Source organism: Budorcas taxicolor, chromosome 22 (genome assembly GCF_023091745.1).
Source record: "Budorcas taxicolor isolate Tak-1 chromosome 22, Takin1.1, whole genome shotgun sequence".
Classification (NCBI taxonomy): domain Eukaryota; kingdom Metazoa; phylum Chordata; class Mammalia; order Artiodactyla; family Bovidae; genus Budorcas; species Budorcas taxicolor.
Genome location: NC_068931.1, coordinates 61353010 through 61373151, shown reverse-complemented (window position 1 = coordinate 61373151; position 20142 = coordinate 61353010). Strand labels below are relative to the sequence as shown.

At 44.6% G+C, this 20142-nt stretch overlaps 1 protein-coding gene across 1 annotated transcript in view; it reads right to left on the bottom strand.

Moving 5' to 3' along the window:
* Positions 1-20142, bottom strand: part of ZCCHC2 (zinc finger CCHC-type containing 2) — a 55334-nt gene that overhangs the window by 12661 nt on the left and 22531 nt on the right. Inside the window, exons 2-8 of the mRNA XM_052660388.1 lie at positions 14391-14502; positions 11765-11841; positions 9508-9579; positions 7811-7923; positions 5915-6009; positions 3289-3372; positions 1725-1782 (exon numbers count right to left, since the gene is read on the bottom strand). Coding sequence (XP_052516348.1) covers positions 1725-1782; positions 3289-3372; positions 5915-6009; positions 7811-7923; positions 9508-9579; positions 11765-11841; positions 14391-14502 — 611 coding nt within the window. The remainder of the gene's footprint in view (positions 1-1724; positions 1783-3288; positions 3373-5914; positions 6010-7810; positions 7924-9507; positions 9580-11764; positions 11842-14390; positions 14503-20142) is intronic.

Genomic DNA, 20142 nt, shown 5'->3' with positions numbered 1-20142 from the left:
AACCCCAGTCTTGAGAGCGTCGCTACGGACTGTGTGTGTCTAAGGCAAGGGAAGGGACAGCATAACGTGACTGGAAATCAAGAGGAACAGGCCACAGAAACAGACTCAGAGAGAATCCAGAGAACTGCTGGACACGGACTCTAACAGTGCTCAACACTGGCCAAGAGCTACAGGATGACAGAATTTTGGAAGAATACTGGAAAATAGAAAAGGAATCAAATTTAAATTCTAGAACTGTAAAATAAATTAGGAATTCAATGGATGGAAAACAGACGAAAAAACTCAGTCAAGAGGAAATCTGGTCATGAGAAAATAGACTGGGGCATGGAGAGGGGAAAAATGTGGCAGCAGAAGAAGCTTGAGAGAGCACATGGGATGCGGTGGAAAGCCTGGCCTGTGGGCACCCAGGGCTGCAGAGGAGGGGGCTCACTCAAAGAAAGCTGCAAGCTCATCACAGGGAACTGCTGAAAACTAGACAATGGGAAAACTCAAACACACAGTCTGGGTTTGGAGAAGCACCCTAACCTTCAGAGAGTAACAGGGTGGAGACGATGGCTACCTGCAATCTTGAGCTCCCCCTAGAAGCAGAGTCTGGGTGACATGGTTGACACGGCCGGGCATCTGGGAAGCAGGAGCAAGGGAGGAGGGGGCAGCCAGATGGGAGGAGGGGGAGCCAGTCTGGGAAGCAGGAGCAAGGGAGGAGGGGGCAAGTCAGATGGGAGGAGGGGGAGCCAGCCTGCGGGGCTGCCACTGGGGCTGCCAGGAGCTGCAAAGGCTCAAGCCCCCTGGGGCCCCCACAGCTACCTCCCCAGCGGCAGGAACCGGAGCCTCCCACCAGTGAGGGCAGAGCCCTGGGCGAAGGAACTTCCTGCTCTGAGCCGGCCAGTTCCAGGGCCACGGAGGCCCAGAGCACCCACACAGCCCCTGGGCCAAGAGGCGACAGGCTCACGGCGGGAGCCTGGAGAGGACCACACGGCTGTGGGACGGGGTCAGAAGTCACACGGACGATTTTAGGTGCTTTGCGGCAGAAATCACACCGGGCTGAGAGGAGGTGAAGTGAGGGACCAGAGGCACAGGCATGGAGACAGTGACCCAGGCGCTCGGAGTGCTGACAGGAAATAATTACCCGCCTGCAGTCCTATGTCCTATCTGAGAAATGTCTTTCAAAAGGGAAGGCGAGAGGGACATTTCTTCTTGAGAAAAACAAAGTGAACTCATTACTGGCAGACAATGATACTAGCAAATTCTCAAGTGTTCTTCAGTTAGAAGGATGCTCAGACACTGGAAGGAATGAGGAACAACGGAATGGCAGCTGCTGAAGATGAATGAAACAAGGCTTCATGAGGTTTGAAAGAGAATCAAGGTGCACGACGGGCACAGTCTGTGAGCGAGGAGGAGGTAAGGGGGGCGACAGTGCTGCGAGGCCCTCACGGGGCAGCGGTGCAAGCGCAGCCGCTGTCAGACCTGCATGAGCTGCCAGCACACAGGAGACCCTCCAGGCGACCGCTGCAAGGACCGAGAAACAGCGTCCGCACAGCTATCGCGGCTAACACAAGAGCAGAGCAGAATAAAAAACACCCGAAAGCAAGGAGAGCGCGCTAAAGCCGATACAAAAAACAAGCAAGCAGTCAAACGGCAGAACAGCAACTGAGTCTCAGGAAGCAAGCGCGGCAGCGACTTATGAACAGGCAGCGGCCTGCACGGTTTAGGAAAGAGATACCTACTGCACAAGGGGACTTTTGCCGGTATGTTTCTTGTGGATTACGGCGTGCTGTAACACATCTAGAGTGGAGGAAAAAAACAATTTATTACACCACACCCTTCTGCAAAATCCAAACGGAGGCCACAGCTGATTTATGACCATAACAGTGTTGACAGACCACTTAGAGTGCTTCCAAGCTCACGGAAAATTCCTCAAAGAAACAATTTCCCAAAGACACAGTCAGTGACTGAACTTCCTTAAATATCCTCTCAAACATGTTCCACCTAATAGCAGATCAAATTTGTCCAAAACTACAAAAGTTGACTATGAGCATTAAACTGCAAAACCACAACATTGAATTTCAGGTCTTTTTTTTTTTTTTTTTTTAATCATGAAAACAAATGACGTGCCTCGTATATTAAAAAAACATGTATTAATAAAGCCAACACCCATGCACCCACCTCCTGGATAGCTCTGTATTTTCCTCTTTCTATGAAGAAAGGAAACATCCCAGAACAATTAAATGCCTCCCTCCATTGCATTCCAGTCCCTCCCCCTACAGCGGTTAGCTGAGGTGCGCATTTTTAACTACCCATCTGTGTATTCAAAAACACAGTGGTGCCACGTTTGGATATACTCTGAATATCCTTTATTCTAACTGCCACCCAGTGGGAACGCGCCTCAGTCCATTCGTGACTTTATCAACACTGGAGACGTTCGGGTCACACTCAGGGCTCTGCTGTTCCCCCACAGGCTGCCGGGATGGCCCGAGTCCTGGCCCCTGAGCCCACGGGCGACAACGTTCACAGAGGCAGAAATGCTGGGGAGCAGTAGGAACCGCTTCCAACTGCACAACAGCGTCGAATTCTGTCCAAAACACTTGCACCCATTTAAACTCCCATTGACAGTGGGTGAGAATTCCCCTTACTTCATATCCTTGATAATTCCCAAACTTGAAAACGGTCTGCCAATCTGATGGGTATGAAATCATTTCTCATTGTTTTTTATTTGCATTTTCTGGACTACTCAGGGGGCTGAACCATTCAAAGTTCTTCTGTGAATTGCCTATTTTTATCTTTCCGTATGTTGTTGACCAGACTGATTTTCTCAATGATTTTTTAGAAGACTGTATAGTCTGGTTGTAGTCTTCACCTGTAAATACCCTGCAAATGTCTTCAGTGTGGCTGTCTGTCACATGTTGAGCTTTAACTGAGAACAGAAAGATCTCCCCTATGGCCATGCTGCTCTGTCTTGTCCAGAAAGCCTTCTTGTCCCACAGTACTAACCTTTAAAAACTCAAGTTCTATATTTTACATTAAGTTAATATATGTTACATATAATGTGCTATTCACTTGAAATGTTCTGTGCATGACATAAGTAGGGATCTAATTATATAGTTTTTCCTGACTGGAAAGCCAGCCGGTACCACTGATCACACACACTTTGCCCCTGCTCTGAAGTGCCACCTTTCACACACCGAGTCCCCACACTCTGTCCCTCAGTCCCTGGGTCTGTGCTGACGGCCTGTTACCTACCCCTGCAACAACACTGTGCAGAAGGACTCATCCCAGGGAATCAACGTTTACCTTCTTCTTGACTCGATGCTTCCGAGCTGTCTTCTTTCAAGTGCTCTAATATCTTAGAGGTCTTCAGAGAGGACTGTAAGTTATCTGCAGGAAGTATTAAATATCATTAATTTTTAGGGAAATTATCATAGTGAGATGAACCAGTGTAATGATTACTTTTCTCCCACAGAAGCTGAGAGTTGGAGTTAATGGTACAGAGCACGTCTCCAGTAGTTGGGACCTTGAAGAATGCAAGGGGACCTGGCACAGAGCCTCGGGCTGGGAGTGGGGGCCCTGAGCCACACAGCCAGCTCTCCCCACAGAAGCCGCAGGACTGGAGCCACTGGGTGAGGCTTCCTGCCCGCGTGCCCGGTGCACAATGAGGAGATGGGCTGGGCCGGCGCTTCTAAGCCTCTGTGCTGTGTACCCCTCGTGCCCCTTTCAGGGACGACAGGACAGTGCGGCGACATCAGGCGGCCGTAGCGGTGCACAGCGCCTCCCGCTCCTGCTCCAGAAGCGTGCTCAGCGCTCCCGGGCCAGCCCGGGCCCTCGGAACACGCTGCATGAGCCGGATCGCTTCTCCGTTACAGACAGACCAGTGGGCTTGCAGAGATCACCATTGTAAGTCATTCGGGTGTCTAACATCTGTTTCCTCGGATGTCAGAATGCGGAATATTGCTATTTCAGGGAGGCAGGAGGAGGATGGAACTGTCGTTTCTTAGAAGTGTGTGTGTCAGTTACTCAGTTACGTCCGACTCTGTACAACCCCATAGACTGCAGCCCGCCAGGCTCCTCCGTCCATGAAATTCTCCAGACAAGAATCCCAGAGTGGCTGTTGTCATTTCCTCCTCCAGAGGCTCTTCCCAACCCAGGGATCGAACCTAGGTCTCCTGTACTGCAGGCGGATGCTTTACCGTCTGAGCTACTAGAGAAGCCCTTTCTTAAAGGAGTGGCTGCAAAATGAACTTTGCCAACAATATGTTCTTTGGTGAAATAACTTGAGATTTTCCACCATTTCAAAACATGTCCTTTAATACACTATCTTGATTTCACACAATTTGAGATCTTAAAAATCTACCAGCCTCTTTAGCATTGCTCATGTAATTTATAAATTGCCGAACTCTCCAGACTAGTCTTCTCTCATTTATGTGTGTACTACTCACTTGAGCACATTTTCCTAGGCAGCCTTGCTAAAATCTGAATTAAAAGCTTAACTTCCGGCTTCAATGCTTCTTTAGAATTAAACAGATGCTATTTATAGATATTCATTCAAAAAAATCACACTTGGTTCAAGAAGAAAGCACTGACTATTTTGATGTTACTGGCAAAATATTTGTTAGAAAAGGCAGCTGAGATAGATGTGTACAAAACCAAATGCAAAGCAGACTGTGATGAATGCTGAAACATGCGGGCGAAACCAGACCACAGGAACACACAAGGAGGCTGGGAAACACCCTTGTGAGGTGGCTATTTCAGCTGGGTCCCAAAAAACAGGTGTAATCTTAACAGACTGTGACAAAAGGGTGCAAAAGAGCAAGACCCTGGAATAGGAAATGGCCAGGTGTACTGAGTGGCTGCCAACCCTTTAAGCTGGGGAGAGGAGGCTCAAGGATGTTCATGACAGGGCCTGAGCCTCACAGTAGGTGTTTAATGCTCTGAATAGAGGGTGGATGGAAGCTCCAATACTTTAGCCACCTGATGCGAAGAGCTGACTCAAGGAAAAGACTCTGATGCTGGGAAAGATTGAAGGCAAAAGGAGAAGGGGGCGGCAGAGGGTGAGATGGTTAGATAAGCGCCGCTGACTTGATGGACGTGAGTCTGAGCAGCTCCAGGAGACAGTGAAAGCCAGGAGAGCCTCGGGTGCTGCAGCCCACGGTCAGAGTTGGACACTACTTGATGGCTGAACACCAACAAGAGGATTGACACACTGATCCTCAAGATAATCCCGGGGCGGGTTACAACGGAGGGAGAAACTAGACTCGGAGAGAAGCGCGGCTTTGCACAGTCTGTGCATGAAGAAAAGGCCTGGCAGTGGGACTGGTGAGAAGGGGAGGAAGGAAGATGTCCTCTGTCTGGTGTGGCCTGGTCCTTAAATGGCTGGACATGAAGGGGAAATGTGAAGAGGGTAAGGCCAGAGCTTCCAGCCTGGGAGGCTGGGGAGGTCCTTATGGGAATAGGGGTAGAGGTCAGAGGTTATCCATCATCCAGGCTGCACTAGAGTGTCTTGGCAACCTGTGAGTCAGGTCTATTAAGAGGCCTGAGGATCCAGAAGGCCCACAAGTTTGAGATACTTGGCCCCTGTTTTGTGATGTTATGCTTTTTTCTTTTAAAATTTTCGTTACAGTACCGCTGATTTAGCTGCTAAGTTTCTGCTGCACAGCAAAGTGAGTCAGTTAGACACATACATATATCCACTCTTTTATAGACTTTTTTCACATACAGGTCATTACTGTTTTGTGACATTAGCTTTTATAAATTACTTTCTTTAAAACTGCAGTGAAAATTCACTAAAAACTACCAATGTTTCTAATTTGTATGCTACTTGACCTTAACTAAAATGGCAATCCCATATACAGGATGGCATAGTAAAGCAAGAAATCCAGGCCAGAAAAATGTCAGATTTCTACGGAGGAGCAGAGACACTTACTGAGGCTGTGTAGAGGGTCAGATGATATGGACTGAAAAAAGCTGTGTACTTTCTGACTCTGTAGAAAAGCTTGTGATGAAGTTGAAAATAGCTGCCTGCATGTAAAAAGAAAAGAGATTGGTTAATTTCATGCAATAAACCCATAAGATAGGTGAGATGGTAAACAAACCACCTGGCAGTTTAATTCAGGTACAAAAGACTGTTTTCCTAAGGAAGAGAATATTTGTTCGCTAATGTATTTCCCATAGGAGGAAATGAATAAAAGACTTATTTACAAGAATCTAATAAAAAGGCTTATTTTCAACTTTATATAATCTAGTGATAAGGTTACAATTCTGACCCAACACGTATTATTAACAGTCACCTTTCTGCTCAGAAAAACAACTGCAGGTTCTTTACCGTCTTCACGGGTGTTACTTTTCACCATTTGGCGGCACCATGAAGGAACCGTCCCACTCCCTGAAAATACAGACACTGGGAAGCTTGGAGCGGGAGAGCTCTGGAAGCTACAAGACACCATCAGGTTGGTCACAAGTATTGCTGCAGACGAAGGCACGCATGGCTGATGGGTCGCCTCGGTGCGCACCACGCCATGAGGCTGAGCCGCTGTCTTTAAAACAGCTTTCCTCATGTTGTATTAATGTCATTAGGGGATTCCAAGTGGAGGTCTTCCCTACAAAAGGGGAAGAGTTACAGCACAGTCTGATGGAAAGTTTACTTGGAATGTGAACACCAGCTCAATCACTTACAAGCTGAGTCACCCTAAACAAGGCATGTGGCCTTTGGGCTCCAATTTCCTCTTAGGAAATATCAACATTCTTCAAGGTTATGATACTCAAATAGTACACACATACTAAACTGTCACCCTGCTCAACACACAAATCCCTTTTCACTGCTTTTGAATACTTTAAGTGCTCATTCAAAAATATAGTTCTGATTGTCTCCCCAAGATTTCAGACCTACCATTCTGATTAGTTACAAAATCATTAAATACCAAACCAAGAGCTGACCCTTATGGACCGAAGCTTCCTCGTGCATTAGACAAAACCGCTTCTTGGAACTCAAAACGTGGAGGTAAAGACAACAGGGAGACAAAGGGGGAAACGGAGAGAGGGACGAGAAGCAGATGCAAAGTATGGAGCTCATCTGAATTTCAGGCATGAACACAGTACCAAAGGCTGGGGACTAAAATCCAAAGGCTTCTATTTATCCAGCTATGTTTACAAACCAGCTAACTGGTCAGAAGTACAGTCACATCGAGCACAAGGCAGGGGCTTTAATCAGCATGCAGGCTCGTCAGATTCACTGCCGCAGGGCCACGAGCGAGCAATCACACCCAAACAGGACGCAAGGCGGCCATTACCTGCTCGCGGAATTATGGGAGGAAAACAAGACTGCACTGCGACATGACAGACGGCGTCCAACCCCAAACGCATGCTTCCCTACCACACCTTCGTCTTCCTGGCCCACAGTGCAGGCGGAGGGGAACGCAGACCCCAGGCCCTGTACTGGCCCCATCGCTGCCTCCCCCACACACTCACTTCCTCCTTTACACACTTTCCTCCCTCACTTGCACACTCATTTCCTGCCTCTTCCGTCTTCCTCCTCCTTTACAACTGCTGCATTTCTTAACGGCATGAATGACAGTGACACTGACCCAACGCCCACAAACTGGGACCCGCGTCCCAAACCCGACTTACGGTGCTGAGGCCACAGCCCAGCCACACAGAACAGTTAAGGGTGTTTCTAAAGCGAAGTATACGAAAAAATCACTTCTTTAATATAACTTTTGCAGAGATGTCGCCGCGTCCTCAGCCCCAGCCGGCCACGGGCAGCCTGAGGCTCACTGGGTGCGTGCAGACTTCATCTCGGGAGCGCGCGGCGTGCAGACCTCACCTCAGCACGGGCTCCAGGTCGGGGTGCCGCCGCTCCTCCCTCTTCAGCGAGCCCTGATTCAGGGCTCGGAGGATGGTCTTGTCAAAAGTCTCCGAAGACAACTCCTTGGGAAGCTAGGAAACAAAAACCGGCCAGCGTCACGTCTCTCACTGGCAAATACGTCACAAACCAGGGGCATAAAAGGGAGGTAAGTGCCTCCTGCTCAGACATCACCCCAAAGCCGTTCCTTTTCTAAATCTTCCGGATACAGGGCCGCAGCCTGGAGCAGCGCTGAGCAGGGCGGGGTCCCCGGGGCGTCCCCGCGCGGGGTGGGGGTTCCCGAAGCGCTCACCCCGCTTCCCTCCCGCTCCCCCCGCTTCCCTCCCGCTCCCGGACACCCACAGCATGGCGCTTCCGTTAAACGGAGCATTTCCCAGAGCTCAAATAGCCTTCTGCAAAGTGCGGCCTGCCTTTGCAGTTACCACCTTTGTGCCTCCTGCTTCACAGGTGACGCTCAGGCCACCGCAGACTGCCAACGCTACACTCCCAGTGAAGAGCTAAGTGGGAACGACGGGGCAAAACCCCAAGTTTTACACAAACAGTCCCCACCTCTGGAGCCCCAGCTCAGTCCTGGCCGAGCTCAGCATGCTAGAAGCTCTTCCTTAAAAACACTGAGGCCTGACGGATAACCATCTACAAAACCTCGCAACGATTTAGTTTTTGTAACTCTTCTCCTGAATTTGTTCATTCGTGCAGTCAACACACAGTGCAAACTCTGACCGTGTCCTAAGTACTGTGTCCGGTGCTGTGGATACAGCGCGGAGGAGGAAACCTGCACCTGGCCTCCATGGAGCTGCCCTTCTGGGGCAGAGGAACAATCCAGGTACCGGGACACAGCTGCCACTGAGCAGCAGGGGAGGCGGCCACCAAACTGGAAAAGGGGCTGGAAGGCCTGGCCTCCTCTTGCACATTTCAGCAAACTCTAAGTGCCGCCCATCAGCCTCGCAAAAGTTAGAGTGTAAGGGAGCACTGTGAAGGGGACAGTTTTTACTCTTACATTTTGCAGATGATTTTAAAAGGAAGGTAAACAGGGAAAAAAAAGACATACGGTAAACTTGAAAGGATATTTTATAATAGGAAATTCGTTCCTAGAAGTATACTATGTTGCCACTTATTTCATATAACTTGATAAGGCACTGGTCTTACAGAAAAAACACTATATTCAAATGTTGGCTAAACAGGGGGTCATTAATTACTGTGATTCTGAAGGATAAGTTATCTATTTGGGACTAATAATTATATATATATATATATATATTTTTTTTTTTTTAATCTAAGCTTTCGAGAAGTTGTATGACTAAAAAATGAAATCTGTCAAGAAAAAGAACAGTCAAAGCTTAGGAAACCCAGAGGAGAGACCTTACTGGGTGCGGGGCACATCGCCACCAACAACATACGTCTCAGCAAGAAGCTGGGAATAATAAGGTTCCTTTTTTTTTTTAATGTGGAAAGCCTTCAATTCCTTATATTAGCAATATAACGCAAGAACATCTATGCTTAGAATAATATGACATTTTCTACAGCTAATGTTCATGAAGAGTTGTAAATCAACCTCTACATATATGTTTTAATATTCCTGGTGTTTACTTTGGTGCTAAAGTTTTTGGATTCTGTGTATGATATCAAAATCATTTTAACAATAAAATCTGTATTTTTACCTTCAGTAGAAATTCCTGTAGTTCTTGGTGGGTTTTTGTTACTGTTGTGACTGAAAGATCAGACCAATTTACCTGATTTAAAAAGAAAAAAAAAACAACACATACTATACAGTTATTTCTCAGGCAAGAACTGACTGGAAAAAAGCCATGTGTAAGACAGATGACCTTACTTAAACTTTATCAATATCAACAAATTAGAAATATAAAGTTAATCTGTTATCATAATTTGTTCAAAACTGTTAAAATTAACTGTATATTGACATGTTACTTAAAAATTTCTTTCAAATTGCATGGTTTTCAAAAAAAGCTGTCTTCTATAAATGTGACTACATTTTAGTAATTTTTCAGAAAGGGGAATGTCTTACGTTCCTTTTGGAGAAGTTGTAGGACTCTAAAAGGCCACTTGGAGAGTGTAGATATAAGCCCCAAGAAAAAGAAAATTCTATCTCCTGAAACCTACTAAGTGCACATTCTTAAGAGAAGTACCGGGTTCCGTGCCCCTCCTTGGTAGTGTTGTATTGTGCTTTTATGGGAATTTATAGTTTAGGAAAAGATTTCATCATCTTTATCTTAATGCTTTAAAGTCCTATTAAGGTGGATGAGGCAGATATGACTCCTTCCATTTGCAGACGGAGAAACTAAAACTCAAAAGGCTAACTGATAGATTCAAACTCTAAGCAAGCAGAAGAGCCAGAACTAAGATCGATTACCCACCTACTTCTTGGATACTTTTAATTCAATGGACTCAGTGGTGGCCCACTAATAATTTCTGCTTTACAATTATCTGAGCTGAGTAAATACTTGAACTATGTAACACATAAGCCTTAGCAACTACTCATGCCACAATTAACCAAATACTTCACAATACCTTCAAAATTTTACCCAGCAACCCTCAAACAAATATCCTTATTGACGGGGTATGACTTTTAAATGACTTCTAATTATTCACATGGTCGTTGAGCAGCTCCTGGAGTCAGACACCGTTCTTATGAAAGGACACAGAGAGGACAAGACCGTGAGGTCTCTGTGGACAGAGCCCAGTGCAGGAGTAAGACCAGAGCCCGTGAGCAGAGAGAGCCCGTCAGTGACCAGGGCTCCACAGACAGCACGCTGGGCACGGAGCAGGGGCTGCGAGCAGCAGGTGAGACAGGCGCCAAGGATGGCCCGGGCGGGAGCTGAACCCGGGGGCGACAGATGGTGCAGAGCCAGAGAGCATGAAGGCCTCACGGAAGGGACGCGCCGAGAGCTCCAGCAGCGGGAGGAGAGCTGGGCGGAGTGAAGAGCGCGGAGGGGCTGGCGGCGAATGTCACGCGATGTACATGAGATGTGGAGGTGACTTAGAATTTGAAAACTGAGGACGCTTCTATAGAAGGCAGAAGCTAGTCCCGAAACTTACTCAATGAAACTAGGCAAGTCAGACACGGTGAGATGCAGAGGATGATGATTCCTGCTCTCTCGGAGATGACAGCCTTCTGGAAAGAAATACCATGTAACCCAAGTACAAGAGCCTGAGAAAGGGGTGACGGCAGCACGCCCGGGATGAAGGGAAAGACCTCCTGCTGGAGGACCAGAAGCAACTTCGTGAGGCAGAACCGCAGACGTCCCGGCAGCTCCTCCAGAAGGAAGCGAGGGGCGGGCGCACAGAGACACCTCCGCCCTGCAGCTGCAGCGCGGGCGGCCCGCCTGAAGAGCAGGGCTAGCAGGTGCGGCCCGGCAGGGAGGAGGGAGATGTGGTCGAGGGTCCACAGCACAGGCCACAGGCAGAGAGGAGCCGCGGGGACAGACCGCGCCGGGCTCTGTGCTCAGTCAGACACTGTGTGACGGACAGAAGGGCAGCAGAGCAACCAGAGACCAGAGCAGGCAACGAGGGCCAGGAAACAGCAGCCTCAGAGGAAGAGGAGGAGAGATGCCAGGGAAGACCGCCATGGAGGGTGACGCCTGTCGCCGGACGTTCAAAACAATGCTGAATGTTTACTTTCACTTGCTAAAGGTTTGTTTACGCCTTAAATCTAAGGCTCTTATTTCTTTTTAATCAAACTGTCAGAGCAATCTTAACGTGATACATCTTTTAATCTGGGCAAACCATGCAGTATATACCGGACAGCACATCCCCTTAATTAAGACAAACACAGATATGTGCACAGCTTTTCTTAAGTTAGCAAACCTGCCATTTAGTTTTTCCAAAGATCAATTTTCATTCCTTCCAAAAGACCATTGAACACAGTGTGAGGCTCTTTCTCGGGTGAGAGGAGCTTACTTTGAAGGTGTACTCCCAATATCTGTCAGCCCTTTTTCTCTGGACTCCTTTCAACATTATCTTCTCAATGTGTACAGCTGAAAGAAAGAAAACATGCTGACTTGTTCTACAGAGACTAGATACACATTTCAGTTATTCAACCTGACACAGCCAAACGGTTAAGCTATTTATCTTCATCTTTACTACTGGCCTTAATCATGGAATAAAACCAAAAAACCCGGAAGCACAGCCATGTGCTGCCCATCAGTCGAGTAGTCTCTTTCTGCGTCTATGAATATGCTGAGTGCCTAGAGTCGCTCCAAGCACTCTGCCAAGCACCAGAGATAAATAATGAGAGGTGCCTGCAGTGGAGACTGCTTATCTAGAGGAATCTTCACAACTGATAACTCACATTACCACGAATACACACTTTAGAGTCTTTCAGTTATTTAGGCAGATTAGGTATAAACTGGAAAAAATTCTTAAATGAGGTGGGGAACTCTTCAAAAGTAACAGGAAAGTGATAAAGACTTCTTTCCAATTCAGAATTTAAAACCTGTTTCCCTCAAGTGTGACCCTTAATATCATACAGTGGTAACACAAACTTAACATTATAATGAATTACGATGGTTCACTATAGTAAAACTTCTCACAATTTATTATACAATAGTGGTCATAAATCACACTGGTGGCTTAAGAGCAATTACACTGAATTGAACCAGATAAGATGATCAGCTCACTCATGAAGTAAGTCAAAGTGCAAATCCCCAAAGTCCTCATTTCATGCATCCTTCAACAGAAGTTACCACCTTAGCAAGTAAATCTCTTTACAAAGGGAAAAGAGCCAGTCTACTAAGCATAATATAAGGACTTAAGGAAAAAAAAAATTTGTTGCTCAGGGTATAAGTTGAAGAAATCGTAATGAAGATGATAAAGGTCACAGGGAAGAAGTTAGGAAAGTGACTCAACAGAAGGTCACCGCTCGAGTCACAGGGGACAGGAGATGGAAAAGAAAAGGGAAGGACTCACTTTGCCTTAAAGGAAGAAGTTAAAACAGGTGAAGTAGAATAGACAAAGGAACAGAAGTGTGCAGGAAGAAGTAAGATTCTATAGATCACAGGTGAGCACTGAGAAAGCAAGAATCCTAAGATTACAGAAATCTGCTGGTAAACAGACATTAGGAGACACCATTACCAGAATTTTGTGTTAACTTTCCAAATGTCTAGTGTTTGGTGGCCTGCTTCTGGGCCAGTTTCCCTTGGTGGATGAGAACGTTGAGGATGGAGACGAAACAACCGCAGACGCTGGGTGGGGTGAGAAGCCTGCAGTGGCTCAGAACTGCTGCGTATCTCGAAGGCTGGAGGAGGGGAGGGGCCTGCTGTTTCCAAAAGCTGCTCTATTCAATTACGTGAAGGATGGTGCTATTAAATAAAAACGATCTGAACTAATCAATGTTCCAAAATATGAAGCAGCTCTACTTCTGAAAGCAAGCTGAGAGAGGGGGCCGCAGGGCAGTGTGGCACAGGAGCATGGCTGTGGCTTCGGCTCCATTTCACTTCTACCTGCTGTGATCCATCAGAATCGAGGTGAGGGAGACAGAGGGCATGAGGTGAGGGGTGGCTGATAACGGGAGGCCCTGCAGCTCTCAAATTAAAGAACTGCAGGGCAGGGACTATGGACATTTGTTTAAAAAGTAAAGATATAGAAAAACTATCTCCAAGTACCACCTTACAGTTAATTATTGTCATTTCGATGTAGTCTTTTTATTTTTTATTTTTAACTATCTTAAAGGAAAAAAAAAAGAAAAAAAACACAAGGGACCTTCACTGTAAACCGAAACTGCTTCACAGAGCCTGGCTGAAGCAGACCAGGCAGGATTCCAGATTACGTTAGCCTGGCTAACGTAACGTTACGTAACGTAACGTAACGTAACGTAACGTTCAGCCTGGCTGAAGCAGTTAATTACGTAAACGTTTTCTAAACCTTAAACATTCACATCTATTTTTCCTCTGTGAAGAAAAATGTATTACATGAAAAGATTATCGGAACTAAAAGGAAACAGAATGACATCAATTCAAAGCTGTTATGCTGAGTGTTATAACTGTGATGCTCACCGCATATCTTTCACCCTCCCCAAACTTTCCCTCAGCAGGTTAACGGACCCCCACATGTAAAGGGAAGAGAGCACGTGAACCCGTTCCTCTCCGGTGGGCAACGTCCTTTCATTCCCCCACCCAGACCTCTTGAAAACTGCATCACTGCAGGAAGCATGTGCTTGTGAGAAATCTCTTCTCTCTTACAGTGCACGTCAGTAAAATTAACTTTTTCAGCAGACCTTGAGCACATTCTACAGCTAAAGCACTGTACTAATACTTTGGGGAGAGGTTAAAGTCTTTGCCCTCCAGAAGTATGCGGCCGGGTTTAAGAAAGGCAGAACCGAACAAGCATGGGCTGGGATGGGCCAGGGGCTTGGAGTTGGAGCCCAGACGCAGACTCAAGAAAGCGAGAGGACCAGCATTTGAGCCAAACCCAGGACCCACAGAGCTCTGTGCTCCACAAAGGGGCAAGGGGGCGAGTTAGTCAGTGTCAGTAGCGCTCTGCAGTCTTGTGTACAGACGGTTTAAAGTTTAGGAAAAATACAACATACCTTCTCGCTGGGTTCTGTGAGGTGTCACAGTAAGTCCATCATGAGGTATTGGGGCTTGTTCTATTAAACTGGCCTCATTACTTTGCATATAATCACCATGAGAAGAGTCATTCTAGAGGAGAGAGGGGGGCACAAGTTAATCTACATCTGAGACTAAGAACAACGAATGCCACAAAAATAAGCTAAAGCGATACTTTTAACAGCACGAATTTCAACAGCAATTCCAGAGATAAGATAGGTGATTACACATTAAGAGCAGAAAGGCAAGGCGCCAGAGCAGGAAAGAGATAGCTATATTTATCTTTATTTAACGGCAATATTCTATCAATTATTTAATTGTCCCAGTTTGGGGGGTACACACAGCAGACCGCTATTCAGAATCGCCAATGATGTCAATTCCTTACCCAAGTGAACCATGATCACATATAAAAAGATGGTAGCCTTTATGCTATTCCCCAGATGTAAGGGCATCTGCATTTTTTATGTTTTTATGCAATTTTTTAATTCACTACTTAGTCTTAGTGATAGTCTAACAAGATGCTTTGTTAGGAAAAAAAAATTTAAGGCTATCATCAATACACAAATCTAAGCAAAAACATGTGTGGACAATGAGTTTACTATTAATGCTAAACCATCTAATATCAACTAGGTGCTCTACCATTAGTGAACTAGAGTTAAGTTTTATCCCCAGAAATGCTACCTGGAGTCATGAAGAGCTTGCCAATCTTATACATGGCTCTCAGAATTCAAACACCATCATGGATTGGGTTGGCCAGAAAGTTCAATTTTTCTGTTAAGATGTTATGGAAAAATATGAACAAACCTTTTGATCAGCCCAATATGTTATTACTCTAACCCACTGGGTAAGCCAAAAATTAAAATAGCTTTATAATGGATCTATATCAGAATTCATACCTTATCCTCCCCCACTTCATGTTCAGAATCTCAAAACACTATTCAGACCAAAATTATCTCAGTTACAGGAGCTAATTATATACAAACCTGCAATAAATAATACACATTAATTTTTTAATGGTATTAAAAAAGGAAGTAAACAGAAGACCTTAAACTTTCCTAGAATTCTAATTTAAAATATTTTGTTCTATAGTCTGACCATGCCTTCTGACCTGTCAGTGAGTATGAGCTGTCAGTTGACGACCCTATTCCTAGGAATAAGACATCATAACAGATACCCTTGGGAGCTAAGCTTCAGCCTCACGGTGTGCCGTCTTCTAGAAACCCAAGGAAATAAAGACTGTATACACAGAAACACTTAAGAAGGAGGAGAGCATCGACCTCTTAAGTCACCATCCAACTTTTGAATGGCACTCACCAACTTTCAATATCATTGAATAAAAAAAGGCAGACATAAGAATTCTTTTAACAATAACAAAATCATGTATTTCCCAACCCAAACCATATAAATCATTTCAGTTAGTTCAGTTCAGTCGCTCAGTCATGTCTGACTCTCTGTGACCCCATGAACCGCAGCACGCCAGGCCTCCCTGTCCATCACCAACTCCCGGAGTTCACTCAGACTCACGTCCATCAAGTCAGTGATGCCATCCAGCCATCTCATCCTCTGTTGTCCCCTTCTCCTCCTGCCCGCAATCCCTCCCAGCATCAGGGTCTTTTCCAATGAGTCAACTCTTCACATGAGGTGGCCAAAGTACTGGAGTTTCAGCTTTAGCATCATTCCTTCCAAAGAACATCCAGGGTTGATCTCCTTCAGAATAGACTGGTTGCATCTCCTTGCAGTCCAAGAGACTCTCAAGAGTCTTCTCCAACACCACAATTCAAAAGCATCAATTCTTCGGCGCTCAGCCTTCTTCACAGTCCAACTCTCACATCCGTACATGACCACTGGAAAAACCATAGCCTTGACTAGATGGACCTTAGTCGGCAAAGTAATGTCTCTGCTTTTGAATATGCTATCTAGGTTGGTCATAACTTTTCTTCCAAGGAGTAAGCGTTTTTTAACTTCATGGCTGCAGTCACCATCTGCAGTGATTTAGGAGCCCCCCAAAATAAAGTCTGACACTGTTTCCACTGTTTCCCCATCTATTTCCCATGAAGTGATGGGACCAGATGCCATGATCTTCATTTTCTGAATGCTGAGCTTTAAGCCAATGTTTTCACTCTCCACTTTCACTTTCATCAAGAGGCTTTTTAGTTCCTCTTCACTTTCTGCCATAAGGGTGGTGTCATCTGCATATCTGACGTTATTGATATCTCTCCCAGCAATCTTGATTCCAGCTTGTGTTTTTTCCAGTCCAGCGTTTCTCATGATATACTCTGCATATAAGTTAAATAAGCAGGGTGACAATATACAGCCTTGATGTACTCCTTTTCCTATTTGGAACCAGTCTGTTGTTCCATGTCCAGTTCGAGCTGTTGCTTCCTGACCTGCATACAAGTTTCTCAAGAGGCAGGTCAGGTGGTCTGGTATTCCCATCTCTTTCAGAATTTTCCACAGTTTATTGTGATCAAAGGCTTTGGCATAGTCAATAAAGCAGAAATAGATGTTTTTCTGGAACTCTCTTGCTTTTTCCATGATCCAGCGGATGTTGGCAATTTGATCTCTGGTTCCTCTGCCTTTTCTAAATCCAGCTTGAACATCAGGAAGTTCACGGTTCACGTATTGCTGAAGCCTGGCTTGGAGAATTTTGAGCATTACTTTACTAGCATGTGAAATGAGTGCAATTGTGCAGTAGTTTGAGCATTCTTTGGCATTGCCTTGCTTTGGGATTGGAATGAAAACTGACCTTTTCCAGTCCTGTGGCCACTGCTGAGTTTTCCAAATTTGCTGGCATATTGAATGCAGCACTTTCACAGCATCATCTTTCAGGATTTGAAATAATCATTTACTACAAAGTAATACAACCACATTGGCCTAAAACTGCTATAAATACTTCAAAAATCAACATAAATAATGCACTGTAATCCTCTTAATACTTGTGTTAATTGGAAGTTTAGCTGAACGGGTCAACCATTTTTTTAAAATATAAATTTATTTATTTTAATTGGAGGCTACTTACTTTATAATATTGTATTGGTTTTGCCATACATCAACATGAATCCGCCATGGGTGTTCACGTGTTCCCCATCCTGAACCTCCCTCCCACCTCACCCCCCATACCATCCCTCTGGGTCATCCCAGTGCACCAGCCCCGAGCATCCTGAATCATGCATTGAACCTGGACTGGCGATTCGTTTCACATATGATAATAATACGTTTCAATGCCATTCTCCCAAATAATCCCACCCTCGCCCTTTCCCAGAGTCCAAAAGACTGTTCTATACATCTGTGACTCTTTTGCTGTCTCGCATACAGGGTTATTCATTACCATCTTTTTAAATTCCATATATATACATTAGTATACTGTATTGGTGTTTTTCTTTCTGGCTTACTTCACTCTGTATAATAGGCTCCAGGTTCATCCACCTCATTAGAACTGATACAAATGTATTCTTTTTAATGGCTGAGTAATACTCCATTGTGTATATGTACCACAGCTTTCTTACCCATTCACCTGCTGATGGACATCTAGGTTGCTTCCATGTCCTGGCTATTATAAACAGTGCTGTGATGAACACTGGGGTACATGTGTCTCTTTCAATTCTGGTTTCCTCAGTGTGTATACCCAACAGTGGGATTGTCGGGTCATATGGCAGTTCTATTTCCAGTTTTTTAAGGAGTCTCCACAATGTTTTCCATAGTGGCTATACTAGTTTGCATTCCCACCAACAGTGTAAGAGGGCTCCCTTTTCTCCACACCCTCTCCAGCATTTATTGCTTGTAGACTTTTGGATTGCAGCCATTCTGACTGCTGTGAAATGGTACCTCATTGTGGTTTTGATTTGCATTTCTCTGATAATGAGTGATGTTGAACATCTTTTCATGTGTTTGTTAGCCATCTGTATGTCTTCTTTGGAAAAATGTCTGTTTGGTTCTTTGGCCCATTTTTTGATTGGGTCGTTTATTTTTCTGGAATTGAGCTGCAGGAGTTGCTTGTATGTTTTTGAGATTAATTCTTTGTCAGTTGCTTCATTTGCTATTGTTTTCTCCCATTCCGAAGGCTGTCTTTTCACCTTGCTTACAGTTTCCTTTGTTGTGCAGAAGCTTTTAATTTTAATTAGGTCCCATTTATTTTTGCTTTTATTTCCAATAATCTGGGAGGTGGGTCATAGAGGATCTTGCTTTGATTTATGTCGGAGAGTGTTTTGCCTATGTTCTCCTCTAGGAGTTTTATAGTTTCTGGTCTTACGTTTAGATCTTTAATCCATTTTGGGTTTATTTTTGTGTATGGTGTTAGAAAGTGTTCTAGTTTCATTCTTTTACAAGTGGTTGACCAGTTTTCCCAGCACCACTTGTTACAGAGATTGTCTTTTCTCCATTGTATATTCTTGCCTCCTTTGTCAAAAATAAGACGACCATAGGTGTGTGGATTTATCTCTGGGCTTTCTATTTTGTTCCACTGATCTATATTTCTGTCTTTGTGCCAGTACCATACTGTCTTGATGACTGTGGCTTTGTAGTAGAGCCTGAAGTCAGGCAGGTTGATTTCTCCAGTTCCATTCTTCTTTCTCAAGATTGCTTTGGCTATTTGAGGTGTTTTGTATTTCCACACAAATCTTGAAATTATTTGTTCTAGCTCTGTGAAAAATACCGTTGGTAGCCTGATGGGGATTGCACTCAATCTGTAGATTGCTTTGGGCAATATACTCATTTTCACTATATTGATTCTTCCGATCCATGAACATGGTATATTTCTCCATCTATAGTGTCCTCTTTGATTTCTTTCACCAGTGTTTTATAGTTTTCTATATATAGGTCTTTAGTTTCTTTAGGTAGATATATTCCTAAGTATTTTACTCTTTTTGTTGCAATGGTGAATGGAATTGTTTCCTCAATTTCTCTATTTTCTCATTATTAGTATATAGGAATGCAAGGGATTTCTGTGTGTTGATTTTATATCCTGCAACTTTACTATATTCATTGATTTGCTCTAGCAATTTTCCAGTGGAGTCTTTAGGGTTTTCTATGTAGAGGATCATGTCATCTGCAAACAGTGAGAGTTTTACTTCTTCTTTTCCAATCTGGATTCCTTTTATTTCTTTTTCTGCTCTGATCGCTGTGGCCAAAACTTCCAAAACTATGTTGAATAGTAGTGGTGAAAGTGGGCACCCTTGTCTTGTTCCTGACTTTAGGGGAAATGCTTTCAATTTTTCACCATTGAGGATAATGTATGCTGTGGGTTTGTCATATATAGCTTTTATTATGTTGAGGTATGTTTAGAATTCCTGCTTTCTGGAGAGTTTTTATGATAAATGGATGTTGAATTTTGTCAAAGGCCTTCTCTGCATCTATTGAGATGATCATATGGCTTTTATTTTTCAATTTGTTAATGTGGTGTATTACACTGATTAATTTGCAGATATTGAAGAATCCTTGCATCCCTGGGATAAAGCCCACTTGGTCATGGTGTATGATCTTTTTAATGTGTTGTTGGATTCTGATTGCTAGAATTTTGTTGAGGATTTTTGCATCTATGTTCATCAGTGATATTGGCCTGTAGTTTTCTTTTTTGTGGCATCTTTGTCAGGTTTTGGTATTAGGGTCATGGTGGCCTCATAGAATGAGTTTAGAAGTTTACCTTCCTCTGAAATTTTCTGGAAGAGTTTGAGTAGGATAGGTGTTAGCTCTTCTCTAAATTTTCGGTAGAATTCAGCTGTGAAGCTGTCTGGACCT